General features: G+C 39.0%; 1 protein-coding gene across 1 annotated transcript in view; it reads left to right on the top strand.

Moving 5' to 3' along the window:
- The window catches only part of DNAH8 (dynein axonemal heavy chain 8), a 393,081-nt gene that overhangs the window by 236,558 nt on the left and 130,714 nt on the right, over window positions 1–25,809 (top strand). Inside the window, exons 53-62 of the mRNA XM_063724765.1 lie at window positions 2,097–2,334; window positions 7,356–7,498; window positions 7,768–7,902; window positions 8,320–8,442; window positions 11,234–11,447; window positions 15,098–15,207; window positions 19,117–19,280; window positions 20,440–20,632; window positions 22,638–22,760; window positions 24,150–24,280. Coding sequence (XP_063580835.1) covers window positions 2,097–2,334; window positions 7,356–7,498; window positions 7,768–7,902; window positions 8,320–8,442; window positions 11,234–11,447; window positions 15,098–15,207; window positions 19,117–19,280; window positions 20,440–20,632; window positions 22,638–22,760; window positions 24,150–24,280 — 1,574 coding nt within the window. The remainder of the gene's footprint in view (window positions 1–2,096; window positions 2,335–7,355; window positions 7,499–7,767; window positions 7,903–8,319; window positions 8,443–11,233; window positions 11,448–15,097; window positions 15,208–19,116; window positions 19,281–20,439; window positions 20,633–22,637; window positions 22,761–24,149; window positions 24,281–25,809) is intronic.

Genomic DNA, 25,809 nt, shown 5'->3' on the forward strand with positions numbered 1-25,809 from the left:
ATTCATTAAATTTTAAAATAAATTAAAAATAACACACACACACACACACACACACACACACACACACACACACACACACACACACACACACACACACACACACACACACACACACACACACACACACACACACACACACACACACACACACACACCCCGCCCAATACTGGTTCCATCCTAACAACAGAAGACTTCATTGTCTGGGCCCGGTGGCTCACAACTGTAATCTCAGCACTTTGGGAGGCCAAGGTGGGCAGATTGCTTGAGCTCAGGAGTTTGAGACCAGCTATGGTCAACGTGGAGAAACCCCGTTTCTACAGAAATTGGCCAGGTGTAGTGGTGAGTGCCTGTAGTCCCAGCTACTTGGGAGGCTGAGGTGGGAGGATCACTTGAACCTGGAAGGTTGAGTTTGCACTGAGCCAAGATCGCACCACTGCACTCCAGCTGGGGAGACAGAGTGAGACCCTGTCTCAAAATAAATAAAAATAAATAAATAAATAAATAAAGTTGGTAGCTTCGTGGGAAAGAACAGAAAGGGGCCTATTGCAATCAAGAAAACTTGGGAGGCAATCTTGGCTTTGGAAATTTAGCATATAACAGGTAAGGAAAATCTTTAAATAAAAATTATCTGACAAGTAGTTGTAGCATTGTTTTTTCCCTTTCTTTCTTCCTTCCTCTCCTCTTCCTTTCTTTCTCCCTTCCTCTTTCTTTCTTTTTCTTTCTCTTTCTCCTTCCTTCCTTCCTTCTTCTATTTCTTTCCTTCTTTCTTTCTCTCTCTTTCTTTCTTTTTTCTTTCTCTCTCTCTTTCTCCCCTCCCCTTCCCTTCCCTTCCCTCTCTCTGTCTCTTTTCTTTTCCTTTCTTTTCTTTCCTTTTCTTTTCTTTCTTTTCTTTCAACAAGGTCTTTCCTGTTGCCCAGGCTGGAGTGCAGTGGTGTAATCAATCATAACTCACTGCAACCTTGAAGTCCTGGGCTCAAGCTGTCCTCCTGCCTCAGCCCTTGGAGTTGTTGGGGCTGCAGGCACACACCACCATGCCCAGCTAATTTTTAGATTTTTTGTAGAGGCAGGGTCTCTGTATGCTGCCCAGGCTGGTCTAGGCTCCTGGACACAAGCAGTCCTCCTGCCTTAGCCTCCTAAAGTGCTGGGATTGCAGGCATGAGCCACCATGCCCAGCCAGCATTCTTTTTTTCTACTCGGTTTTCCGTATTAGTCTTTGAGTTAAAACAGAATTAATCATAGATCTTCAAGGGCTCTCCTAATTCTGATCTATAGATGATCTCTCCTTACACATTCTAGAGCTTTGATTCTCAGTTAAGAGATGTCAGTCATTTGTGGGTAGGTTAGAAACAATATATAAGGCCCAAATCAATGAATTGTTTAGTAATTACTTTAAAATGGATAATAGAAGACAATATTTTATTTTGAAATAATTTCGTTTTGAAAGACCGAGGATGTCTTACTGTAGTTTTCTTTCTGATGCTATAGGGCATTGGCACACTTTTTCTTAAAGGGCCAGGTAGTATTAATAAATATTTTAGACTTTGCACAACTCTCTGTCTCAATCACTCAGCTTTGCTGTTGTAGCACAAAAGCAGCTAGAGACAATGCATAGGTGAATGAGTGTGACTGTGTGTATGTTCCAATAAAACTTTATTTACCAAACAGGTGGCCAGCCTCTAGGGCCACAGTTTGCTAAGTCCTGCAAAATGTTACAAAGAAATAGAATCTTTGATCTGGAAAATTTGGATAACTAAACTTTGGAACCAGTAGCTACCTTAGCTGCTAGCATCTAGTCTAGGCCTTTTGCTTTCCCAGTAGGAAATTGAGACTCAGAGAGATCAGTGGGATGAGCTGGGGGTTGAAACCACAGTAGCAGTTTTTCAGTTCAGCATCCTTTCTACTAGACCATGCTGCCTGTCTAAAACAGGATAGCCTTTCTTCTTCATGCTGTTGGCTGTAGGACAGTGATCAAGCAATAGCTTGAGATATATCTATTTTCTTCTCTCTTCCTTCCTCCTTTTAATTTTATTATTGTTTACAATTTTTTATTTTCAAAATTTTAATTTAAAAATTTATTCTATTTGAAACATTTTCAGTCTCTCAATCTTCTGGAAGGGTTAATTCCCTCCAAAGAGGAAGGTGGTGTTTCCTGTGTCGAACATCTTCATAAATTATTTGTGTTTGGCCTAATGTGGAGTTTAGGAGCCCTTCTGGAATTGGAAAGCAGAGAAAAGCTTGAAGCCTTCTTACGGCAGCATGAAAGCAAGTTGGACTTACCAGAAATACCTAAAGGCTCAAATCAAACCATGTATGAGTTTTATGTTACTGATTATGGTAAGCCCACTGAACTATACCTTAAATGAAATGACTTTTTTTAAATGAGAAAATATAAGCATTCATAAACTCTTCTATGAGAGAATATTAAAATAATTATGAAAACATAATTGTTAATACCATTTTGAAAAGGGCATGTATTTGAAAGAGAGTGGAATTTTGCATATGAATTGTGCCAGAAATTGATATTGAGACTCTTGACTTCTCCTTTTGGAGTGGGCTCAGTAAAATCTGGCATAAATAAGTTAGTAATACCTTGTACATCATCTACTTTCTAATGCTGGAATAGGAAAGGTAGCAGCGTGGAGAACACAGATTCTTCATTATGCAAAGCATGCTATTACACATAACGGATCAGCCCCACACTTCCCCTGTTGGGAATGCCAGAATGAGTAGAGAATGAACGTAGCAGATTCCTCAAGGTCCAGCGCTGTCACCTTAGCCCCCCAGCCTTCCATGTATGGCTGGGCCCAGCTCAATCCTCCTTAAAAGAAATGCCTTTGAACTTGGTGCTTTCATCCAGAGCCCAGGCCCTAATTCTTCAAAGTCCCGAAGAGGAAAAATATGCTTCCTAAAAACTCTAGTTACCTCTGGTTCTTCCTAAAAACTCAAAAACAGCAATAGTTTTTTGTTTGTTTGTTTGTTTGAATGAATAAACTGAAGGATAACTAGAGCAGGAGAGGTAGACAGCAATAACCAAATATTGAAAGCAAGAAAGCAGTAAGGTAAGTGGCAGTCGATTTAGCACACTGGCAGTGGGAAGAGCTGAGAAGCAATTGAGAAGTGCACATCACAGGACATTCAAAGGGCTCAGGAAGTGGAAACTGGGGTGAAAGTTGAGCTAAAAACCACAGGGCTGGTTATAAGTCTGTTTGAGAAAAAGACCTCCTGGACCACTTTCCAAAGCCCTGCTGCCAGACAATCGGCCTTCCCCACACTGGCAAGACTAAAGAGTTACTGTTTGGATAGTGTAAAATAGAGGGTTTCCTAGACTTGGGGACACCAGGCACATTTAAGAGTGGGAGAATCATACTGAAACTGGGGATTAAGTGGAAATTTGTGTTTGAAAGGGACTGAGATAAATAAATTTTTTCAGTGGGCCATCTTTAACCAGAATGGCCAATAATTCTATTACATGTGTTAGATGCTGCTAAAGGTTTGAGATGGCAAAAGGGCACTCTAACTGAAAATGCAAACTAACAAAGGAATCTTTAAATCTAGATATGCACTCCCTTAGAATCCAGAGCCAAGCTCCTCCACAGCGCTGCTTTCTGAGCAGCCAGAGTTCTATGATGTTTGAAGGTTCAGATTGCCTCCCTCTGAGCAATCTGAGGAGCTCAGATTGCTTCTTAGCCCATTTCATAAGGACAGTGTTACTCTGATACCAAAACCAGAGAAAGACATTCCAAGAAAAACAAAAACAAAAAAACTATAGACCAATATTCCTCAGGAACATTGACGAAAGTTTCTTAATAAAGTTATAACAAATCCAATAGTATACAAAAGTCCAACTGTGGCTTTTATTCTAGAAATGGAAGATCAACATTCAAAAACTGATCAATATAATCTGCTATATTAGACTAAAAACTAAGCAAGCCATAAACAGTCATCTAAATGAATGAAGAAAAGCATTTGGCAAAATTTGACACTCTTTTGTAACGAAATAGGAACTTTATCATTCTGACAACATCTACAAAAAACCTACAGCTAATGTTATACGGAATGGTAAACAAGTAAATACTTCCTTCCCAATATCAGGAACAAAACAAGGATGTCTTTCTCACCTCTATTCAATTTCATTTCTATTCAACATTGTACTAGAGGTTCTAGCCAGTGCAGTGGGGGGAAAAATCAAATGTCTATAGATTAGAAAAGAACAAGTAAAGTTCTCTTTATTTGCAGATGACATAGCCATCTGTGGAATCTTCAAAAAGTTATTAGAACTGCTGAAGGATTTTAGCAAGGTCACAGGACAAAAGGGCCATACATTTGATAAGTTATATTTCTATATGCTCACAACAAACAATTGAAAATTGAACTTTAAGAATACCAGTTAAAATAGAACCCAAGGCTGGGTGCGGTGTCTCACACCTGTAATCCCAGCACTTTGGGAGGCCGAGTGGGGCAGCTCACCTGAGGTCAGCAGTTCGAGACCAGCCTGGCCAATGTGGTGAAACCCCGTATCTACTAAAAAAATACAAAAAAATTAGCCAGGTGTTGTGGTATGTGCCTGTAAGCACAGCTACTCAGGAGGCTGAGGCATGAGAATAGCTTGAATCCGGGAGGCGGAGGTTGCAGTGAGCCGAGATTGTGCCACTGCACTCCAGCCTGGGAGACAGAGTGAGACTCTGTCTTAAAAACACACAAACAAAAATAGAATCCAAAAAAAGAATACTTAGGAATAAATTTAATAAAATATGTGTAAGATCTGTATACTAAAACTGTAAAACTGTGCTGAGAGAAGCTAAAGAAAGCCCAAATAAGGGGACAGATCTTATTTAAACATTATTTAAAGATTATTTTGCTATTTGAAATAGCAAAATCTAGCCAGTGCGATGGGGGGATAAATCTCTTTTGCTATTTAAAAGTCACCATTAAGAAAATGAAAAGCCCAGCCACAGACTGTAAAGAACTATTTGAAACATATATATCTGATAAAAAAAATTTGTCCAGAATGTGTAAAGAACTCCTATAATCCAATAACTATCAATAGGCAACCAATCTAAATTTTAAAATGGGGAGGAAATTTCAATTGATACTTTGCTAAATAAGATATGTGAAAGTTGAAAAAAGCATGTGAAAGATATTTAACATCATTGGTCGTCAGGGAAATGCAAATTGAAACCCCAATGGGGTCTGGGCGCAGTGGCTCATGCCTGTAATCCCAACACTTTGGGAGGCCAAGGCGAGTAGATCACTTGAAGTCAGCACTTCGAGACCAGCCTGGCCAACATGGTGAAACCCCGTCTCTACATAAAATACAAAAATTAGCTGTGCGTGGTGGTGGGTGCCTGTAATCCCAGCTACTCAGGAGGCTGAGGCAGGAAAATTGCTTGAACCCGGAGACAGAGGCTGCAGTGAGCTGAGATCGCACCACTACACTCCAGTCTGGGCCACAGAGCCAGACCTTGCTTCAAAAAAACAAAAACAAAAAACACCCACAATGGATATCATCACACAGCCAGTGGAATGTCTACAGTTAAAAAGGAATGTCTACAGTTAATATTGCCAAATATTGGTGCCGTAATAGAGCACCTAGAGGCCTCATATGCTACAGAATGGCACAGCCACTTTGGAAAATAGTTTGGCAGTGTTTTAGAAGTTAAACATACTCATTTTTGCCTATTTCTCAAGAAAACATGAAATTGGGGTTATTACTCCAATGATGAGTATTTGTTCATCATTGTTTCACCAATATCAATGTATGCTTTCTTTCCATGCATTCTGTGTCCACAGTAACTTTTGGGTATAATTCTGAATCATTGTATAATCTTTTTGAAGACATTTAAAGTAGAGGCTAAACTTATCAATGAAAGTAATTCAATTTGAATGGCAATGATAGGAATAACGCCAATACAAGTTTGCCTAGCAACAGCAATGGTACAGTACCATAGATTGTAAGGAACATCCAGAGATGCTAAAATGTAAATAAATTTTTGAAATCAATTTTTTTTTTTTTTTGAGACAGAGTTTTGCTCTTGTTGCCCACGCTGGAGTGCAATGGTGCGATCTCAGCTCACCACAACCTCCACCTCCCGGGTTCAAGTGATTCTCCTGCCTCAGCCTCCCGAGTAGCTGGGATTACAGGCGTGCACCACCAGGCCTGGCTAATTTTGTATTTTTAGTAGAGACAGGGTTTCTGCATGTTGGTCAGGCTGGTCGTAAACTCCTAACCTCAGCTGATCCACCCGCCTCAGCCTCCCAAAGTGCTGGGTTTACAGGCGTGAGCCACTGTGCCCGGCCTTGAAATCAATTTCTTATGGCAAATACTCTATATCTGGTAAATGGTTGACTCTTTTTTTGGTCTTTCCCATCTTTTCAGTTGATGTGGCTTTTCTGCTAGGCATCCATTACGTTACTGGTTTTACCACCAGCTGATTTTAATTCCATTTCAGGCAAGGTTTCTCCAGATGGGTGATTTAGCAATTTAAAAGCCAATTTACAAAAAATAACAGATGCTGGAGAGGTTGTGGAGAAAAGGAAATGCTTCCACACTGCTAGTGGGAATGTAAACTAGTGCAGCCATTATGGAAAGCAGTTTGGTGATTTCTCAAAGAACTTAAACCAGACCTACCATCCGACCAACCAATCTCATTATTGGGTATTATACTCAAAGGAACATAAATTGTTCTACCATAAAGACACATGCATGCATATGTTCATTGCAACAGTATTCACAATAGCAAAGACATGGAATCAACTTAAATGCCCATCAGTGTTAGACTGGATAAAGAAAATGTGGTACACATACACCATGGAATACTATGCAGCAATGAAAAAGTATGAGATTATGTCCTTTGAAGAAACATGGATAGAGCTGGAAGCCATTATCCTAAGCAGACTAACTCAGGAATAGAAAATCAAATACTGCGTATTTTCAATTATAAGTGGGAGCTAAATATTGAGTACACAGGTACACAAAGAAAGGAACAACAGACACTGGGGCCTACTTGAGGGTTGGGGGTGGGAGGAGGGTGAAGATCAAAACACTACTTATTGGGCACTATGCTTATTACCTGGTGATGAAATAATCTGTACAACAAACCCCTGTATATCTAACAAACCTGCACATGTATCCCTGAACCTAAAAGTTTTTTAAAAAGCTGACTTTATAAAAAAAGGCAAAACAAATTATCAAATGCCTAGACATAAGATAAGCAGATATATTAACATGTTTTAGGAAAACATTTTGAATGTTTATATGATTCTATTGATTGTTTATTGCACTTAACATTTTTGTATTATGAGATAACTTTCACAGAATATAGTTCTATTAAGATGAAATTTTACTTATTATATAGGTGATTGGGAGCACTGGAATAAGAAACTTCAGCCTTATTATTATCCAACTGACAGTATTCCAGAATATTCATCAATTTTGGTTCCAAATGTTGACAATGTTAGAACAAATTTTTTGATAGACACCATTGCAAAACAACATAAAGTAAGTTTGATAGATAGTTCCTTAAATGATCACAAACCATCCATGGCCAAGGGAATATGCACCCATAGTTTCTTCCAGCACTTTTATTGTACACATTTTACATTTAAATCTGTAATACAACTGGGACTTATTTTGATGGTAGATGTAATTCTAAAAAGTTATTAAAAATTAGTTATATTAATTTATAGAAGACTAGCCCATAGAATGATAAGACATTTGAAACTAAACAAGTCGTAACACATTTCAACACGATTATCCTGTGATTGCAGGCTGTTTTGCTCACAGGAGAGCAGGGAACTGCAAAAACTGTTATGGTTAAGGCCTATTTGAAAAAATATGATCCTGAAGTACAGCTATCCAAAAGTCTAAACTTTTCATCTGCCACAGAACCAATGATGTTTCAGGTGAAATCCATCATTTGCTGTAATATTATAAACATAATACATTTTAAATTAGTGGTTACAATAAAATGTGTACGCATAAAATGTGACAATGTTATATATTCAAAAGAAATCATGCTGCACTTGGCATTCAGTTATTTACCTTTCCTAAGGCTAAGGTTGAAGGCAAATCCAAATAGCATACTTTGACCTAATATTGAGACCGCAGCTGAACTTTGGAGCATATCTACTGTAATGTAAATGAAGGATAACACTCCAATGCCTTATTTTTAAAAATTTAACAACATATATTTTAATAAGTATATGTATACCTATTAAATGCATAAGTAAATTATATTCTACTCTGACAAGAATGCTCATTATTTTTAGAAATATGGATTAAAATCTAACACATAAGACAAACCATTTCCTTCTCTCTAGAGAACAATTGAAAGCTACGTGGATAAGCGAATGGGAAGCACATATGGGCCACCAGGAGGGAGAAAAATGACTGTATTTATTGATGATATTAATATGCCTGTGATTAATGAGTGGGGAGATCAGGTATGGCTGAAATATCTCATATAGATGATCCTGAATTTGTATTTTTATGTGTGTGTGTATATATATATAAATGTTAATAACTTTGTTAAAAACTTTATGTTTTTAAGTCTACTGCCGATCCTCAGTCTTTTTCTGACTTCTCTGTTATATCTGAGTTTCTCCTTTTTTAAATCCCTATGTGTTTTTTTTGTTTTTGTTATTTTTTTTTATTACACTTTAAGTTTTAGGGTACATGTGCACAACGTGCAGGTTTGTTACATATGTATACATGTGCCATGTTGGTGTGCTGCACCCATTAACTCGTCATTTAACATTTTGAGATGGAGTCTCGCTCTGTCACCCAAGCTCGAGTGCAGTGGCATGATCTCAGCTCACGGCAAGCTCCACCTCCCGGGCTCAAGCAATTCTCCCTTCCTCAGCCATCTGAGTAGCTGGGATAACAGGTGCCTGCCACCACGCCTGGCTAATTTTTGTATTTTTAGTAGGGACAGGGTTTCACCATGTTGGCCAGGCTGGTCTTGAACTCCTGACCTCAGATGATCCGCCCACCTCAGCCTCCCCAAGTGCTGGGATTACAGGCATGAGCCATCACACCTGTCTCCTACGTGGTTTTCTACGGCAAATGCCTCCTCTCTCTTTGGCTACTTGACTTCAGTGTCCTTTCTTAGCTCCTCTCTTCGCCTTTCCCCACGGTTTCATCCTTGCTGTAACCTCTTATTCTGCAGAATTTCTGAGGAGTACCTGATGTTCAAAAAAACAAAAACAAAAAATGAAAAACCAAACAACTATTTATTTATTTAACTGTGCCACACACCGTGGTCCTAGTTGTGATCATCTATCCACCCAGGTCACTCCCCATTAGAAGACCTCACCAATGTTGCCAGAAGTCCGCATGCTCCTGGTGGGATCCCCAACACCTCCCTCCCACCGACCTACACTGCCTCATTGACACCATCTACTTTGGCTCTACCGGGACAGGTCTCATTTTGCTCTTCATCCCTATTCGCCTCAGACACCGCTAGAAGCTCAGTACTCGTCCTGAGGCGAAAAACCAAACAGTTCTGTATGGCCTCTGTCTGCTCCAAGGCAGATAGACCTCAGCAGTTCCTGGAAGGCGAGGAGGGTAGAGGCATGTTTAGATCAGGTTCATGCTTATCTTCCATAAGCTGAAGCACTCCTGAATTCCAAACTCACGTATCCAACTAGGGATGTCTGGTTGGATCGCAAACTTAACAACTCCAATACCTGCTCCTCCAACAGTCTTCTCTCTCTCAGCAAATAGCGCCTCCACAGTCACTCTGTCGGAAAATCACGTTGGCTCGATCTTCACACTATATCTGAAATTTGACCACTACTCATCACCTCCACTGCTACCACTTGGCGCCACCCACCACCAGCATTCTTCTTGATCATTACAAATGCCTCCTCACTGCCTCCTGTTTCCCTTACCCTTCTCAGCTTGTTCTCACATCATCAACCAATGAAAACAAGAGTTAGATCATGACACACTCTTCTGGTCAACATCCTCCAAAGAGACTTGTAGAATATAAATACCAAAATCCTTACCATGATCCAAGAGTCTACACATTTTGACCTCCTCTCCCTCTTCCCATGAGTCTTTGCTTCCACCACATTTACTGATCTTTGTATACGCTGGATATGGTGTTCACTCCGCACTTCTGCATTTGCAGTTTCCTCTGCCTAGAGTGCTCTTCCCCTAGGTATCGAACTGGCTTGCTTTCTCACCTTCTTCAGGTCTTGGCTTATATATCATGTCAGGTGAAGCCTCCCCTGCTCTCCTTGAGTCACACCCTTGAGCCCCTCCTATATTCTACAAAAGTCTTAGAGTATACCATTTTATTTACATATCAACATGCATCTGTACATCTTGTGTCTCACCACTAGAATGTGTGCTTCATGAAGACAGAAAATTTTGTCTGTGCTACAAGAGAGGCTGGCACACAGTAGTCATTCATGAAATGTTGGTTAATTGAAAGACGATTATATTTGAGGTGCTTGTGTGATATCCACTAAGAGATGCTCAATAGAGACTTGAATATACAGGTGTAGAGCTTAGAAGAGAATCTGAAGCTAGAGTTACAGATTTGAGATTCTTTAGAATATAGGGTTGAGATAGCACTTCCTGGAATAATGAGAAGAGGAAAGAGCCCAGGATGGAATCCTAGAGAACAGTTACATGTGAGGGATGAGTGGACGAAGAGTGGCTTCGGAAGTGATCCCAGAGCCCTGAGATGGACCTGGAAAAAAAACAAGCCTCTGAAACCAAGAGAGGTAACATTTCCAAGGAGGGGGGTTGGCAGTGTCGGAGGCTGCAGAGAAGATAAGATGAGGACATAAAACCAAAAGCCAAAACAGTTAGTAATATAATATTGAAAGCTCAGGACTGAAACCATCCTACATTCTGATCTAAAGGTTTTTAAGTGTTGAATATTGAGTATGAAACATGTCTACAGTAAAACTTGTTGTAACTTGGAGTATTAATGTAATTTAACCAAATATAACTCACGTATCTAAGTTTATTTGGAAGTTAGTTTGATCAATGTAGTGAAAGGCACCTTGGACTTGGACCATGCATGTTTAACTTATGATCTAGAGTTCATCGGTGGCATCATTTAAGTCAAATTACCTTGAAGGTGATCATCGACATTCACAAACACTTCGTTGATAAGAGTTTAATGTTTTCTTCTAATCTCATTTGTACTATTTTATTGAAGTTATGGAGGAATATGATAGTGATATGTTACAAAAATATTGCTGTGTGAAATTTCAGATAACGAATGAGATTGTGCGACAGATGATGGAAATGGAAGGAATGTACAGCTTGGACAAGCCTGGAGACTTCACTACTATTGTTGATGTGCAGCTCATAGCAGCAATGATCCACCCTGGAGGTGGACGAAATGATATTCCACAACGTTTAAAAAGACAATTTACTGTGTTTAATTGTACATTGCCTTCAAACGCTTCAATAGACAAAATTTTTGGTATGAATATTCTAGTGTTTATTTTATTGCATTATATAATGGACATAAACCACACAAAATTTCATTTAAGAGACAAAAAGGCTCTGTCTAAAGTGGGGTTAGGTATGTGAAATGGAGAGCTAAACACTAGGAAAGAGGGACTCAATACTAAGGTGACCTATGCTTATAGCCTATTTTCAGACTCAGAGATATTTAAAAATAGGCTTGTTGAAAGTTAACATTAGACGTAAAAGAACCTTTGTGTTTTGGTTTTCAGGACATGGTTAATCAGAGAAATTTGGGCCAATAAATGACAGCACAAAGATCACAGATTAACGATATGTTATACAAAGTCAAATGTAACACTTCAATATGTTAATGAAAATGAGATTCTTGACATCAAATGTAACATCGAATCTCATAAATTGTGCCATCAAAACTTAGTGTGGGTCAACTCATGCCTATAGTCTTAGCACTTTGGAAGACCAAGGCGAGAGGATTGCTGGAGGCCAGGAGTTCAAGAGCAGCCTGGGCACATAGAGAGACCCCATTTCTACAAAAAGTTTAAAACATTAGCTGGGCGTGGTGGCACATGTCTGTAGTCCTAGCTGCATGGAAGGCTGAGGCCAGAGGATTGCTTGAGCCTAGGAGGTCGAGGCTGCAGTGAGCTATGATCACATTGCTGCATTCGAGCCTGGGTAACAGAGTAAGAACCTGTCTAAAAAACCAAAAAACAAACCCCCAATCCACCCCAAAACCTCTTACATACATGAGAAACAGACCCTTGCATATAAGAACATTAATTATTTGATACAGCAAGTACTGTAGTCAGAAGGGAAAGGGCAGATTTTTTTTTTTTTTTTTTTTGAGATGGAGTTTCACTCTTGTCATCCAGGCTGGAGTGCAGTGGCGTGATCTCAGCTCACTGCAACCGCTGCCTCCTGGGTTCAAGCGATTCTCCTGCCTCAGCCTCCCAAGTAACTGGGATTACAGGCGCCTGCCACCATACCCGGCTAATTTTTTTGTATTTTTAGTAGAGACAGGGTTCCACCACATTGGCTAGGCTGGTCTCAAACTCCTGACCTCAGGTGATCTGCCTGCCTCGGGCTCCCAAAGTGCTGGGATTACAGGTGTGAGCCACCGTGCCCGTCCAGGAAAGGGCAGACTTTTAATAAGCAGTTCTGGGATACTTAGTAATTCTTATAGGAAAATAATTAAATTTGGACGGCTACCTCATGCTAATAACAAGATCAACTACAGATGAGATAAGGACCTAAATGTGGAAGGCAAGGCTATAAAACATTTGGAAGAAAATATAGGGAAATAGTTGAGTGACCTCTGAGTAGGAAAGGATTTCATAAATGAGACTCAGAAAGCACAAAAATAAAGAAAAAAATATACAAATTTGACTAGACTGAAATGTAAAATTTCTCTTCATTAAAAAATAACATTGAGAGTGAAAAGACAAGCCTCAAAGTGGAAGAAAAAATTTTAACACATATAATAACAACAAAAATTTCATAGTCTGAATATTTAGAGAAATCCTATAAATCAATCAGTCAAGAAAAGGAAACAACCTGATATAAAAATGGGCAAACAACTAAGGCACTTTAAAAAGAGGAAGCTAAATAGCCAATAAACAAAGTAAAGATGGTAAACATCATTAATGTTCTGGAAAATACAAATGAGAAACACCAAGCAATACCATTTCATACCCACTAGATTTGCAAAAATAAAAAATTCTGAGAAAATCAAGCATTAGTGAGCATGTGAAGCAACTGAGACTCTCATCACCTGCTGGCTGGAGTGTCAATTGCTACAAACCCTTTGGATAACAATTTGGCATCACTGCTGGTAAAGTAGGGCATGTGCCCATCCCTTGCAGTACCACTTCTAGGTTTATACCAAATTGTCATTTTTTCCTTTATGGTTTGGGTTTTCTGAGTCTCAAGAAGTCCTTTTCTATCCAGACATCACACAGGTATTCTCTTATGTTTTCTTCCAGACATTGTATACTTTTGCCTTCCACATCTGGGGCCTCAATCCATCTGTAGTTGATTTTGCACATGCATGCCAGCAGACTTATACAAAATGCTCATAGTGCAGTGTGTGAAATGGCAAAAACATGAAATAATCCAGATAGTTATCACTAGTAAAACTGGATAAATACATCCTGTCACAGGCACACAGTGGCCTGCTGTGCAGCAGTGAATATGAATGAATATAGCTGCATGCTTCACCATGGTTGAAGCCCAGAAATACAATGCTGAATTGAAAGAAGCAAATCACAGGAAAAATATAATTCCGTTAAACTGAATTTCAAAAGTTTTTTTTTTTTACCAGTTCAAAAACCTAAGTGGTGAAGCTATAAAGAAAAGCAAGTTACTGATTATATTAAAGAGAGGTGGCAACCTCTGGAGGAAGGGAGGAATTGTGAACAAGGATGAACGTACAGGGGCTTCTAATGTGCTGGGCAACGTTGTAGTTATCAATCTGGTGTCTGTACATGAGGGTTTGTTATTTGTTAAGCTATTTGACATACTCTTCAGTATGACTGACACATTTAAACAAATATGGAAAACAAACCAACCAGAAACTGAGCCTCAGAGAAGTGAAATAACTGCCCAATCAAGGCCTTTTAGCTAGTGCTTGGCAGATGGGTGTTGCTAATCCCTACTCATGCTTCTTATAACATGGTTGTCCCACAGGAAGGTGGAAATCTAAAATATAGGATTTCAGGAAGCAAACGGACTTTACAGGCACTTAGCACAACCAACCACAACCAACCATGATTTGGAGGAAAATTTCATGTTTCCCCAGGGCAATTCTTCAGTTAGTGTGAACAAACTCCAGTTTCTTTAGTCTCCACTCTTCATCAACCTGTTCTGCACCTCTGAGCAGATATTTATATTCATATTCCTCTGAAAATACCATGCTCAGAACTGAACACATTGCAGTATTTAGTCTCACTGGAGTGAAGCGGAGTAAATCTTTCTTCAGTCTAAATCAAAGACATTCTGAGACTTTGAGAACAGTCTCTAAACCTACACCCCAGTCTTTCTGAGAGTGGTGATGATGGTCAGACCATCACTTTGCTGGGTGTTCCCTAGGAATGTTGCATGTCTAGCCCAGGCCAGAGTGGTAACTGACTATAGGTTGGAAAAAGTGGTCCTGATTTCAGTTCTGCCAATACCAGTCCATGTGACCTTGAACAATCGGCTTCACCTATCTGGGCCTGGTCTCCTTCTCTGTAAGATGAGGGAGTAGTCTCTAAGCTCACGTATGCTTCAGGGCGAATGCTGATATACAGACTCCAGGGCCAGGTTGCTTGGGTTCGCATCTCAAATTTGTCTGCATGCAAGCTGTGTAACTTTGAGCAAGTTACTGAGCTCATATTAAAATGGGACTAGTAATAATAATATCTAGCTTGTATTTTTTTTCTTGTAGGGTGCTGGGTGGGGGATTAAATGAGTCAATACATATGAAACACTTATCACTGCATACGAAGCTTGGCTAGATCCACTACTGACTCCCAATCTTAGCTGATCCCTTGAGAAAAATTCTGAACAACACCCAGCTTAGTCAGGCTTGTAAAGATTTGTTCACTGGGATAAACATATACTTTGAAATCTTTTGGTAAGCTTATACCTTCAATCTTGCTTATCTTTCAGGAATTATTGGATGTGGATACTTCGATCCTTGTAGAAGCTTCAAGCCTCAAATATGTGAGATGATTGTGAATTTAGTCTCAGTGGGCAGAGTGCTGTGGCAATGGACTAAGGTACAGAATGGTTTGTCGTCAATAATTTTTAAAAAGGCAACTATGATTCAGCCCTAGTTCTCACCTCATGGCTCATTAAGTTATCATAATATCATATATAGTGGTGTTTTTTGGAAAAGACAAATTATGTGCTCAAATAGATTTACGACACCTTTTCCTTCCAGGGAGCAAATGATCTGACTAAATGATGCTTTCCTTATGTATGAGATGTTACTGTAAACCAGACATGACATCCAAGACAAAGTAGAATTTTGCTGAAATGAGAACACTGCATTTCCACTTGTTACTGTGATTTGTAAATCTTTATTTGTATTATCTGTCTCCCTCCACCAAACTATGTCAGACACTCAAATGCTTATTGACTGACTTAATACATGGATTTCCAGATATTCTCAGCCAACTAGGACTTGAAGTCTAACTTGTGTGTTTCTCTGAGCTGGAGCGTTAGTAAATGGATGGAAGTGTTCTTAACAAAAATTGGTTAGATTTGCATACACAAGTCAGTGTCTTAAGTAAAGCTCAGCAAACCTGCAGCTGTCCCCAGATGACTTAAGGCAGTACTCATGAAAAGGCAATTAAGTGTAGGTATGAGATAAAAATGAGGTTGATATATATGACAAAAAGCCATGAAGGAGATAAGGATTAGTTGTCATAATTCACTACACATCCATTAGCCCAATTATACACATGTGGGCAGGCACTTGTCTCCTGGGAAACCTGAAGTGTGCCAGCCTTTCAGATTCCTGGGTAGACTGGGGGATTTCTAGATACAGAATTATTGGAAGAGAAATTTGGGGGTTTCTTATGAGATGCTCTTCCATGCGTCCACCTTCAGTGATGAGTGTGGGGCCCTGTTCCTTGCCAACACAGGGCCTTTGCACGCGCCATTGTACCTCTTTTAAAGAAACTCAGAAATGAGTGGCAAGGACTGAGCGTCTGAGATAGTTTTCCGTGGTAAGATACATGTGGTTTCCAATAGGATTATTGCTCAATTTACTGTGCTTATATACATAGTTCTCTGAAAAGCTTTGCCCTTGCAGCTGTCTTCCATCAGTTTCTTTTGTTATTTGGATGTTTCCTGGCTCCATGTCCTCAGTGTCTTTTCTTTACCTCTTTAATCCATTCTGGACAAGCTTTCATTCCCACTGTTCATGTCAAGGCCACCAAAGACCTTGATCTTGCCACATCTCAAGGTTAATTTTCTTCTCCCTCTTACTTGACTTTTTAGCAGCATTTGACCTAAATGATCCCTCTAAATATTTTCTTCACTTGGCTTCAGAGGGTCCCCATATTCTTGATTTTCTTCCTAGCTCGCTGGCTACCTCATTAAAGTCCCCCTTCTTCTTTCCCTCCTCTAGACACTGAAATGCACCTGGTCTCGATGCCAGGCCCTCTTCTCTATCTACATTCTTTCCCTAGGTGGCCTCATCCAGCTCCAAGGCTTTAAACATCATCCCTGTGCTGATGACTTCAAAATGGATATCTCCATCCCAGGCCTCTCTACCTGGCTCCAGGCCGATTGCTAACTGCTTAATAGACATCAGTGTTTGACGTCTGATACTCATCTCAAAGTTACCATGTCCAAACAGAACTCTTAAATGTCCTTAAATATGATCCTCCCTCAGATTTCTGCATCTTAGTAGCAGCACCAGTTATCCTGCTTCTTAGGTTAAAATTACTGGGCACCATCCTTGATTTATGTCTTCCTCATGGCCTACATCCAGTCCATCAGCGAATCTCAGTGACCTCCCCTTCAAAATCTACCCCAAAGCTGAGCCCTCCTCGCCATCCCCCCGTGACCACCCTGATAAGTGCTCCCATCACCTGTCCCCTAGACCATGCAGTAACTTCCTAACCAATCTCCTTGCTTTCTTCTTGCTCTCTTGGAGTCTGTTCTTTTCACAGTCCTAGATGATATTTTTTAAAAAGTAAAGCAGAAATCTTTACTCCTTCTTAAAACCACCAGTAGACTCCCAGTTCCACTTACAATGTCAGCAGACTCTGCTTACTTCCCTTGCCTGCCATCATCCTGCTCCAGCCGAGTGGCCCTGCTCACCATTCCTTGAGTACCCCAGGTTTATTGCGCTGCTGGGCCACCATATGTTGGCTCATTCTCATCACTCTTACCTTCAGAGGGACTGTTCCACTCATCCTCTAAAGTGACTGCCCTTGTCCCTATCCTAGTCATTACCTGTCTCCTGGCCCTGATTTTTTATTTAAACCATGGCTTCTATCATTATTTGCATATTTACATATATATTTGTTCCCTGTTCATTCTCAGGCTCTCCCCACTAGAATAAAAGCCCCCTCGATGGCAGCAGAGTTAGCTGTCCTCTGTTTACCCCTGTGTCTTCTTAAGAACCAGGGAGGTGCTCGGTCATTGAAAAATGAATGAATCTTCCTCCTCTGCCCACCTCTACATAAGCAGCCTTCTTTGTATCTTTTCTTCAAATCTCCCATCTTCACAAAGCACTCTTTTAATCCATTCATGCCTTGTCTATCAGCCCACCTTTATATTACTTTATATAGCTTTAAGGCAGAAGCAGTTCAGAAAAGAAGGAAGGAGATGAAAAGTAGAGGGAAATATTAGAAGAGAAGGAAAGAAGCAGGTTAACAAATAATGAGAAGAAGAAGGAAAGAAAGGAATTTTTTTTACAGAATTCTCTTTAATGACTGCCTCAGTTACCAATGGCTGCCATCATGGCTGGAGTGTTATACTATAAAAAAAGCAATATTCACATAACCTTACCACTTTGAGTATTTTTACATACTTGTAATATAACTATATGTTTTATATTTTAGTGGGTAGGATGAACATTTTAGCTTGCAATGGAACTGAGCAAAGAGGGAAGTTGATAGGAGATTGATAAAATACACTTCTTTTATTTTCATCTCCCCATGCTACTTGCTGTTTTAAATAGCACTGTGAATTAGCCTGTAAAAATTGCAAACTCAATAGGGTAATTTTTCAGTATAGAAAGGGCTTAATTTATGAACAGATGCTAAAGAAAGCATCTGCTTTGCTGAAATAGGCGTATGGGGAGTTTGTATCACCAGAATTATCATTATTTTCACTTTCAGAAATGATTCTAAGGATATCAATTATGATCTTTATACATGACCATCAATGCTTTCCATATCTAGAGTACCTCGAGGTTATCCCTTAACGGGTGTCTCTCTGGGTAAGAATGTGGTATTGTTACAGCTTTGCCTTTTTATATTCTAGAAGTTGGTAGAAATAGTAAATTAGCATATAATACAGTCTTCGTGCTCAAATAGAAAAAACATCTATTGCTATACGTATAGCTGCATGTCAGACTTGCCCGTCCACTTTTTATGGATATACAGATATATGAAAGACTGTTGACTGAGTTTGGATCCACACAGTAAAATCCAGGTTATGATATGCAGATATATTTATGGAAATCCTAACACTTTAAGGACCCTAATCAAAGCAATTTATAGAAGATAGCCATTATTAACTTTAAAAGTGAACATTCATTGTTCTTACCTGCATGACAACCAACTCAGTTTTTGTTATGACATATTTCCACATATACTACCAATGATTCGGGATGATTATTCCCACAATTCATGTAGTCCTTAAGAATTCAGGGGAGGTGACTTGTTCAAAGCCAACTGATGGTAGTAGAACAAGGTGTTGGAATCTGCATCCAGTGCCTTGGTCTTGAATCCATCCTATCCAAGAGATTATGGTCTTTTAAATCCTAAGTTGGTTTATTTATGATTTTTTTTCTGTCCGTGTTGTCACAAAATATGAACTTAATCTTGATTTATTTACTAAGCAGATTTTATCTAAAATAGGATTTGTGAGACAGTTCTAAAAGTAATTCTACTTTTAGTTGTATCTGAAAACTAATTGAGAGTATTACATTTTTTCATCTCTAGGTGAAGATGCTGCCAACTCCTTCTAAATTTCATTACATCTTCAATCTTCGAGATCTTTCCAGAATTTGGCAAGGAATGTTGACCATAAAAGCTGAGGAGTGCGCTTCAATCCCTACTCTCCTGTCCCTTTTCAAACACGAGTGCAACAGAGTAATTGCAGACAGGTGCGTATTGCGGCACTAGAGTTTAAATGTATGACCTGAGAAGTTTATACTACTTGGTTAATTTTTTTTTTTTTGAGATGGAGTTTTGCTCTTGTTGCCTAGGCTGGAGTGCAATGGTGGGATCTCAGCTGACCACAACCTCTGCCTCCTGGGTTCAAGTGATTCTCCAACTTCAGCCTCCCCAGTAGCTGGGATCACAGGCATGCACCACCATGGCTGGCTATTTTGCTGCTGTTGTTGTATTTTTAGTAGAGATGGGGTTTCTCCATGTTGGTCAGGCTGGTCTTGAACTCCCGACCTCAGGAGATCCGCCCGTCTCAGTCTCCCAAAGTGCTGGGATTACAGGAATGAGCCACCCTGCCCAGCTGGTTACTTCTTGCATTACCTACTAGGGTAAGTAGAGTAAGGAGCATTGTCGTCATTTGCTGTGGGGCTTGTGAAGCATTGATGGCATCTGTCACCTGCCCACTGCCTTGAAAAAATGCTCTGCCGATTTATTCCAGTATGACTTCAACAATACATCTTTATAAATCACCAGATCGTCAGAGTTGATAACATTTGGAGGCACATTTTCATTGTATATATTTTCTACAAATTGTGAGCTCTTTGTAGGTTTTATGTGGGGAAATCTGGTTTCATCCCTTTAAAGTTAAACAATCCCATTAAAGTTAAATTCAGTCATCTTTTGGAGCCTCCATTCCCTCATCTATAAATCACAGATGATAATGCCAGTTTCACAAAGTTGTAAAGTGTCTACCATGTCTCACACAAGGGTGATACTTGTCAAATGTTACTCCCCTTTGTCCTCTCTTCCCTCTGTTATATTGTCAATCTGAAAAGGTCCTTTGTGCACTGAATCCACCAACCCAGAAAGAGGATGCTCGTCCACTACCGACCATCACTTCTGCTCTCCTATCGCAAGTTTTAGGGACCTTTGATCTCACCTAAGTGATTCATCTGTATTTTCTATAAGTAGTGCTGTTAATGTTATAACTTTCTTGGATGGGATTATTCCCTTCTTATCAAAAGGCAGAACATATTATTTCCCTGTCCTGAATTGAGAAGGTCCAGGGTAGGGCTGAGAAGAGGCGAAGGGACATGTTCAGTTAGAAAAGATGCTTTCATATTTAACATTCTTACTACTACATTTTCCTTTCAGATTTATAACTCCTGAAGATGAGCAGTGGTTTAATGCACATCTTACTCGTGCAGTTGAAGAAAATATTGGCTCTGATGCAGCGTCGTGTATTCTTCCTGAACCATACTTTGTGGATTTTCTCCGTGAGATGCCAGAACCAACTGGCGATGAACCTGAAGACTCTGTGTTTGAAGTACCCAAAATATATGAATTGGTATTTATTTTCATCTCTTAAAAGAGGTTTTCAGATCGCTCACCTGACTAGATCTTTCTCTCTGCACCAGAGTCCTACCATGGAGTTACTATAATTCCAGCACTTTGGGAGGCTGAGGTGGGAGGATTGCTTGAGCCCGGGAGTTTGAGACCAGCCTGAGCAACATAATGAGACCCTGTCTCTACAAAAAATAAAAAATATTAGTCGGGTGTGGTGGCATGCTCCTGTACTCCCAGTTACTCAGCAGGTGGAGGTGGGAGGATTACTTGAGCCCAGGAGTTCGAGACTGCAATGAGCTGTGATTGTGTCACTGTACTCTAACCTGGGTGACAGAAGGAGACCCTGTCTCAAAAAAAAAAAACAAACAAAAAAAAAACAGAGAGAGAGTTCAGTAAGATGACCAAGCATTATATAAATGCTCTATACCTACATCAAGGGTTGGCAAATTATAGTTTCTGGGCCAGATCCAGCCAGCCCACGGCCTGTTTTTATTAGACTTACTAGCTAAGAAGGATATTTATTTATTTATTTATTTATTTATTTATTTATTTTGAGATGGAGTCTCTCTCTGTCACCCAGACTGGAGCGGAGTGGCATGATCTCGGCTCACTGCAACCTCCGCCTCCAGGTTCAAGCAATTCTCCTGCCTCAGCCTCCCAAGTAGCTGGGATTACAGGTGCCCCCCATCATGCCCGGCTAATTTTTTGTATTTTTAGTAGAGACGAGGTTTCACCATGTTGGTCCTGTGATTACAGGTGCCTGCTACCATGCCCGGCTAATTTTTTGTATTTTTAGTAGAGATGAGGTTTTATCATGTTGGTCAGGCTGGTTTTGAACTCCTGACCTCAAGTGATCCACCCATCTCGGCCTCCCAAAGTTCTGGAGTGACAGGTGTGAGCCACCGTGCCCGGCTGATTTTTCATTTTTAAATAGTTACCAAAAAATAAAAATAAACAAAAGAATAATATTGTGTGACATGTAAAAATAATATAGAATTTAAATTTCAGTGTTCATAAATAAGGTTTTATTGAAACACCCATTGGTTTAAATGTTGGCCATAGCTGCTTTTGCACTACAATGGCAGGGGTGAGTAGAGACTGAATGGGCCTTAAAACCTAAAATATTTACTATCTTGCCCTTTACAGAAAAAATTTACCAACACTTGCCAACAATCACAAGACAGAAAATATAACATAAAAGTATTTCATTTAACAGCAACAACAATATTAAACATATAGAAATTAACATGATAAAACTTTACTTGAACAGCAACATGCCATTCTTTCTAAATTAATATATAGGTTTAATGAAATTTGAAACAAGATTTCAAAGGGACTTTTAAAAACAGGGTTATATAACAAAGTAATTCTAAAGTCATGTAGAGCCGGCGAGGTGGTTTATGCCTGTAATACCCACGACTTGGGGGAGTTGAGGTAGGAGGATCCGTAGAGCCAAGGAAGTCGAGGCTGCAGTGAGCTATGATTGGGCCACTGCACTCCAGCCTGGGTGACAGAGTACCTTGACTCTAAAAAATAAAAATAAAAATAAAGTGTATGTAGATCAAAGAATTAGATGGGGAGGAACAATTTGCAGAACAAAGAAAGTGGGTGTGGATTTATTTCAGAACAACAAAGACTTGTGGATTTGACTCCATAAATAATGTAAAACCTTTTTATATTTTTGAAAGCCGCAAACAATATTAAAAAGTAAGTAAAAACCAAGAAAAATATTTCCTATATTAATGTGTTAATTACCATGGATAGGAGTTGGTAGGGAAAGGTCAGAAATGATTTTGCACTAGAAACCAACTAATACAGTTAAGTTTCAGGCCTTAAAAAATGGAAATAACTAAAAGTAGACTAATATGTGAGAAACCTTTGGAAATCCATAATGTTTAAAAAAGATATGTATATTTTAAAATTACTTTTGAGTGTCTTTACAATTGCTACTTTAATACATATTTGGATCTTAAATATTATTTTTTTATCTTTCTCCCCACCCATAGATGCCATCCTTTGACTTTCTGGCTGAAAAACTCCAGTTTTACCAGAGACAGTTCAATGAAATCATTAGAGGAACATCTCTTGATCTGGTGTTTTTTAAAGATGCAATGACTCATCTTGTTAAGGTCCTAACTATTGCCCATTTACTGATATAAATAGATGATTTAAAAGCTTCGTATATTTCATAGATAAATTTTTTGAGAGAATAACTATATACTATCAGGTACTGTATAGAAGACTGTACATAGGTTGGGTCAATTCACTGTCCCAGAAAACAAAGGCTTAATAGGAAACCCTTTATTTGAATCCATCTACATGGCAGCAAATGTCTTTCAAGGGCAAATAGATGGTTTTCTGTTCAGAGCTTTTGGCACACTGAGTCAACAAGGAAGTACAGAGAACCTTTAGAAAGTATGGAGAACCCTGTGAAAAAATATACTTCCCTCAAATTATATTTTGATATTATGGGAATTCTGTTGCCCACGGAGGAAAAGATGTTGCTTTTAAAAGTGTCAATGTTATGATTGACTTACAGGTGATGGGACAGGGGTAAGGTTGATATACAGGACTGGTGAGAGAATAGAAGCCAGTTAGAGGTAACACCAAAAAGGGGTGTTTTCACACTAATCTATTCAACAAGTAATTATTGACCATTCACCATGGCTAGATCTTGAGGTTCTGAGATCCTATTCTGAGTGCAAAGCCATAAGTGATTAATATATTTTAAAATATACTGATAGAATTTACACATACCAGGGTGTCGTTATTGATCTGCCCTCTGTAAAACTTGTATTTTTTAAAAATTTATTTTTAGTGGTGATAGTGAATTTAGTGATCCATCTAGACTTTCTCCCTAATTGGTGACAATAATATAAAAGACAGCTTTTTAGCAATGTCTTCAATTGGCCTGCATAAGATTTGACGCACAATTTGAGTCTTATCTTCGCTGAGGAAATCAACCATAGAAAAGCAACACAAGATGAAAGGCTGTCTCTCCAAGTTGGCTTCTAGAAACATCCTCCTACCCCACTGTAAATAGAATTATGGTACTTAAATTGTTGGCAGAGATATGATAGAGTTAGTGTTCATTGTTGAGTTAGGTGTCTACATGATTCAGTGTGTCAGGCTGATGAATAATACAAAAAAATTCTAAACATTTCTTATATCTTCTGCAGATTGGGAAGAGCAGCTCCACTATCCATTGGGTCTAAAAATAATAAAATTCTACATGCGTGCACACACATGAGCACACACACAGAATAGTTTTAAAATAGAAGGGAGTAAATCCAGTTTGTTCTGTTCTTCATGACATAAACATAGATGGTCAGGGAAAGATTCGAGCTGAACAAGTCGGTATTAAACTTTAATTTTAAAAATTCTGACATAGACCGTTAACGAGGAAAAAGTCTAATATTGTCTAGAAACATATGATCAAAACTTGGACTCATTTAGTGCAAGAAAATGTAAACATTGCATTCTTTTTTCAAATAAGCACTTTTTAAATCTCAAAACAGATTTCACGAATAATTCGAACATCGTGTGGAAATGCATTGCTGGTGGGTGTTGGTGGTTCCGGAAAACAAAGTCTTTCAAGATTGGCCTCTTTTATTGCTGGCTATCAAATATTCCAGATAACATTAACCAGGTAGGATGAAATAAAACACAATATGTTTTTCTATAGTTAATTTCTCTATGGTTAAATGTTTACTTTAGAAAAAAAGGAAGCACAACAGTTTCCTGTATTTCTTTTTAAAGTAAACTTTAAGTATTATATATATAAGGATATTTACACAAGTGTCACAAAGTAAATACATCTATGTAGCCAGTCTACAGATGAAGAAATAAAACACTGCTTGTACCGCAGAAGTGCTCCCATGTTACGTTGCAGTCATTACCCTCCCAGGGGTAACCATGTTCAAAGGGTAAGCCCATTGATTAGTTTTGCCCAGTTTTGAATTTTGTATCAATTGAACTATACAGGATTTGCTCTTTGCATCCCATTTCTATTACTGCATTGTTTGTGAGATTCATCCGTGATGCTACATATAGCAAGAGTTGTTCATTCTTTTTGCTGCATGATCTTCCACTTAATCAGATACTACCACAATCTATTTATCCGTTGTACTCTTAATAAACATTTGGTTTGGGGCAAATAGAGCTACTGTAAATATTCTTGTACATGTCTGAATATACATCTAGAGTTAAAATTGCTGGATGTCGGGTATCTGTATATTTAGCTTTAGTTGATCTGCTTAGTAGTTTTCCATGTGGTTGTACCAATTTACACTTCCACCAACATGTCATGAGAGTTGCTCCGCATCCTTGCCCCCACTTGGCATTGTGTGTCTTTTTCGTTTTAGCAATTCTTTTTTTTTTTTTTTTGAAATGTAGTCTTGCTCTGTCACCCAGGCTGGAGTGCAATGGCATGATCTCGGCTCACTGCAACCTCCACCTCCCAGGTTCAAGCGATTCTCTTGCCTTAGCTCCCGAGTAGCTGGGATCACAGGAGTGTGCCACCACGCCCAGCCAATTTTTGTATTTTTAGTAGAGACTGGGTTTCACCATGTTGGCCAGGCTTCTCTTGAACTCCTGACCTCAAGTGATCAACCCTCCTTGGCCTTCCAAAATTATAGGCGTGAGCCACCGCTTCTGGCCAATTTTAGCAATTCTGTGTGTGGTGTGGTAGCTCACTGTGGTTTCAGTTTGCGTTTCCCAGATGGCTAAGGATGTTGAGCACCTTTTCATCTTTCACTGGCCATTTGGATAGGCTCTTTTGTGGATTATAAAAGCTGTTTCTCCATTTTTTTTTCAATTTGGTTGTGATTCTTTCTTATCGATTGTTAGGAATTCTATATGTGTTTTGGATATAAAAGGTATATATTGCAAATACCTTCTCTCTGTTATTGATTTGCCTTTTCATTCTCTTAGCGGATCTTAGTTTTAATGAAACATCCTTTTTTTTCTATTTAGTCCTCTTTTGTATTATATTTTAAAATCTTTGTTTACCCTAAGGGCACATAGATATTTTCCTATGATTTTCTTCACATTTACACATAAAATTTACTACTTTCTCATTTAGTACTATAACCAACCTAGAATTTATCTTCTTATAATGTGTGACATAGGAGTCGTGATTATTATTTTCAATATTGATATCCAGTTGATCCAGCTCCA

This window comes from Pongo abelii, chromosome 5 (genome assembly GCF_028885655.2).
Source record: "Pongo abelii isolate AG06213 chromosome 5, NHGRI_mPonAbe1-v2.0_pri, whole genome shotgun sequence".
Lineage (NCBI taxonomy): Eukaryota > Metazoa > Chordata > Mammalia > Primates > Hominidae > Pongo > Pongo abelii.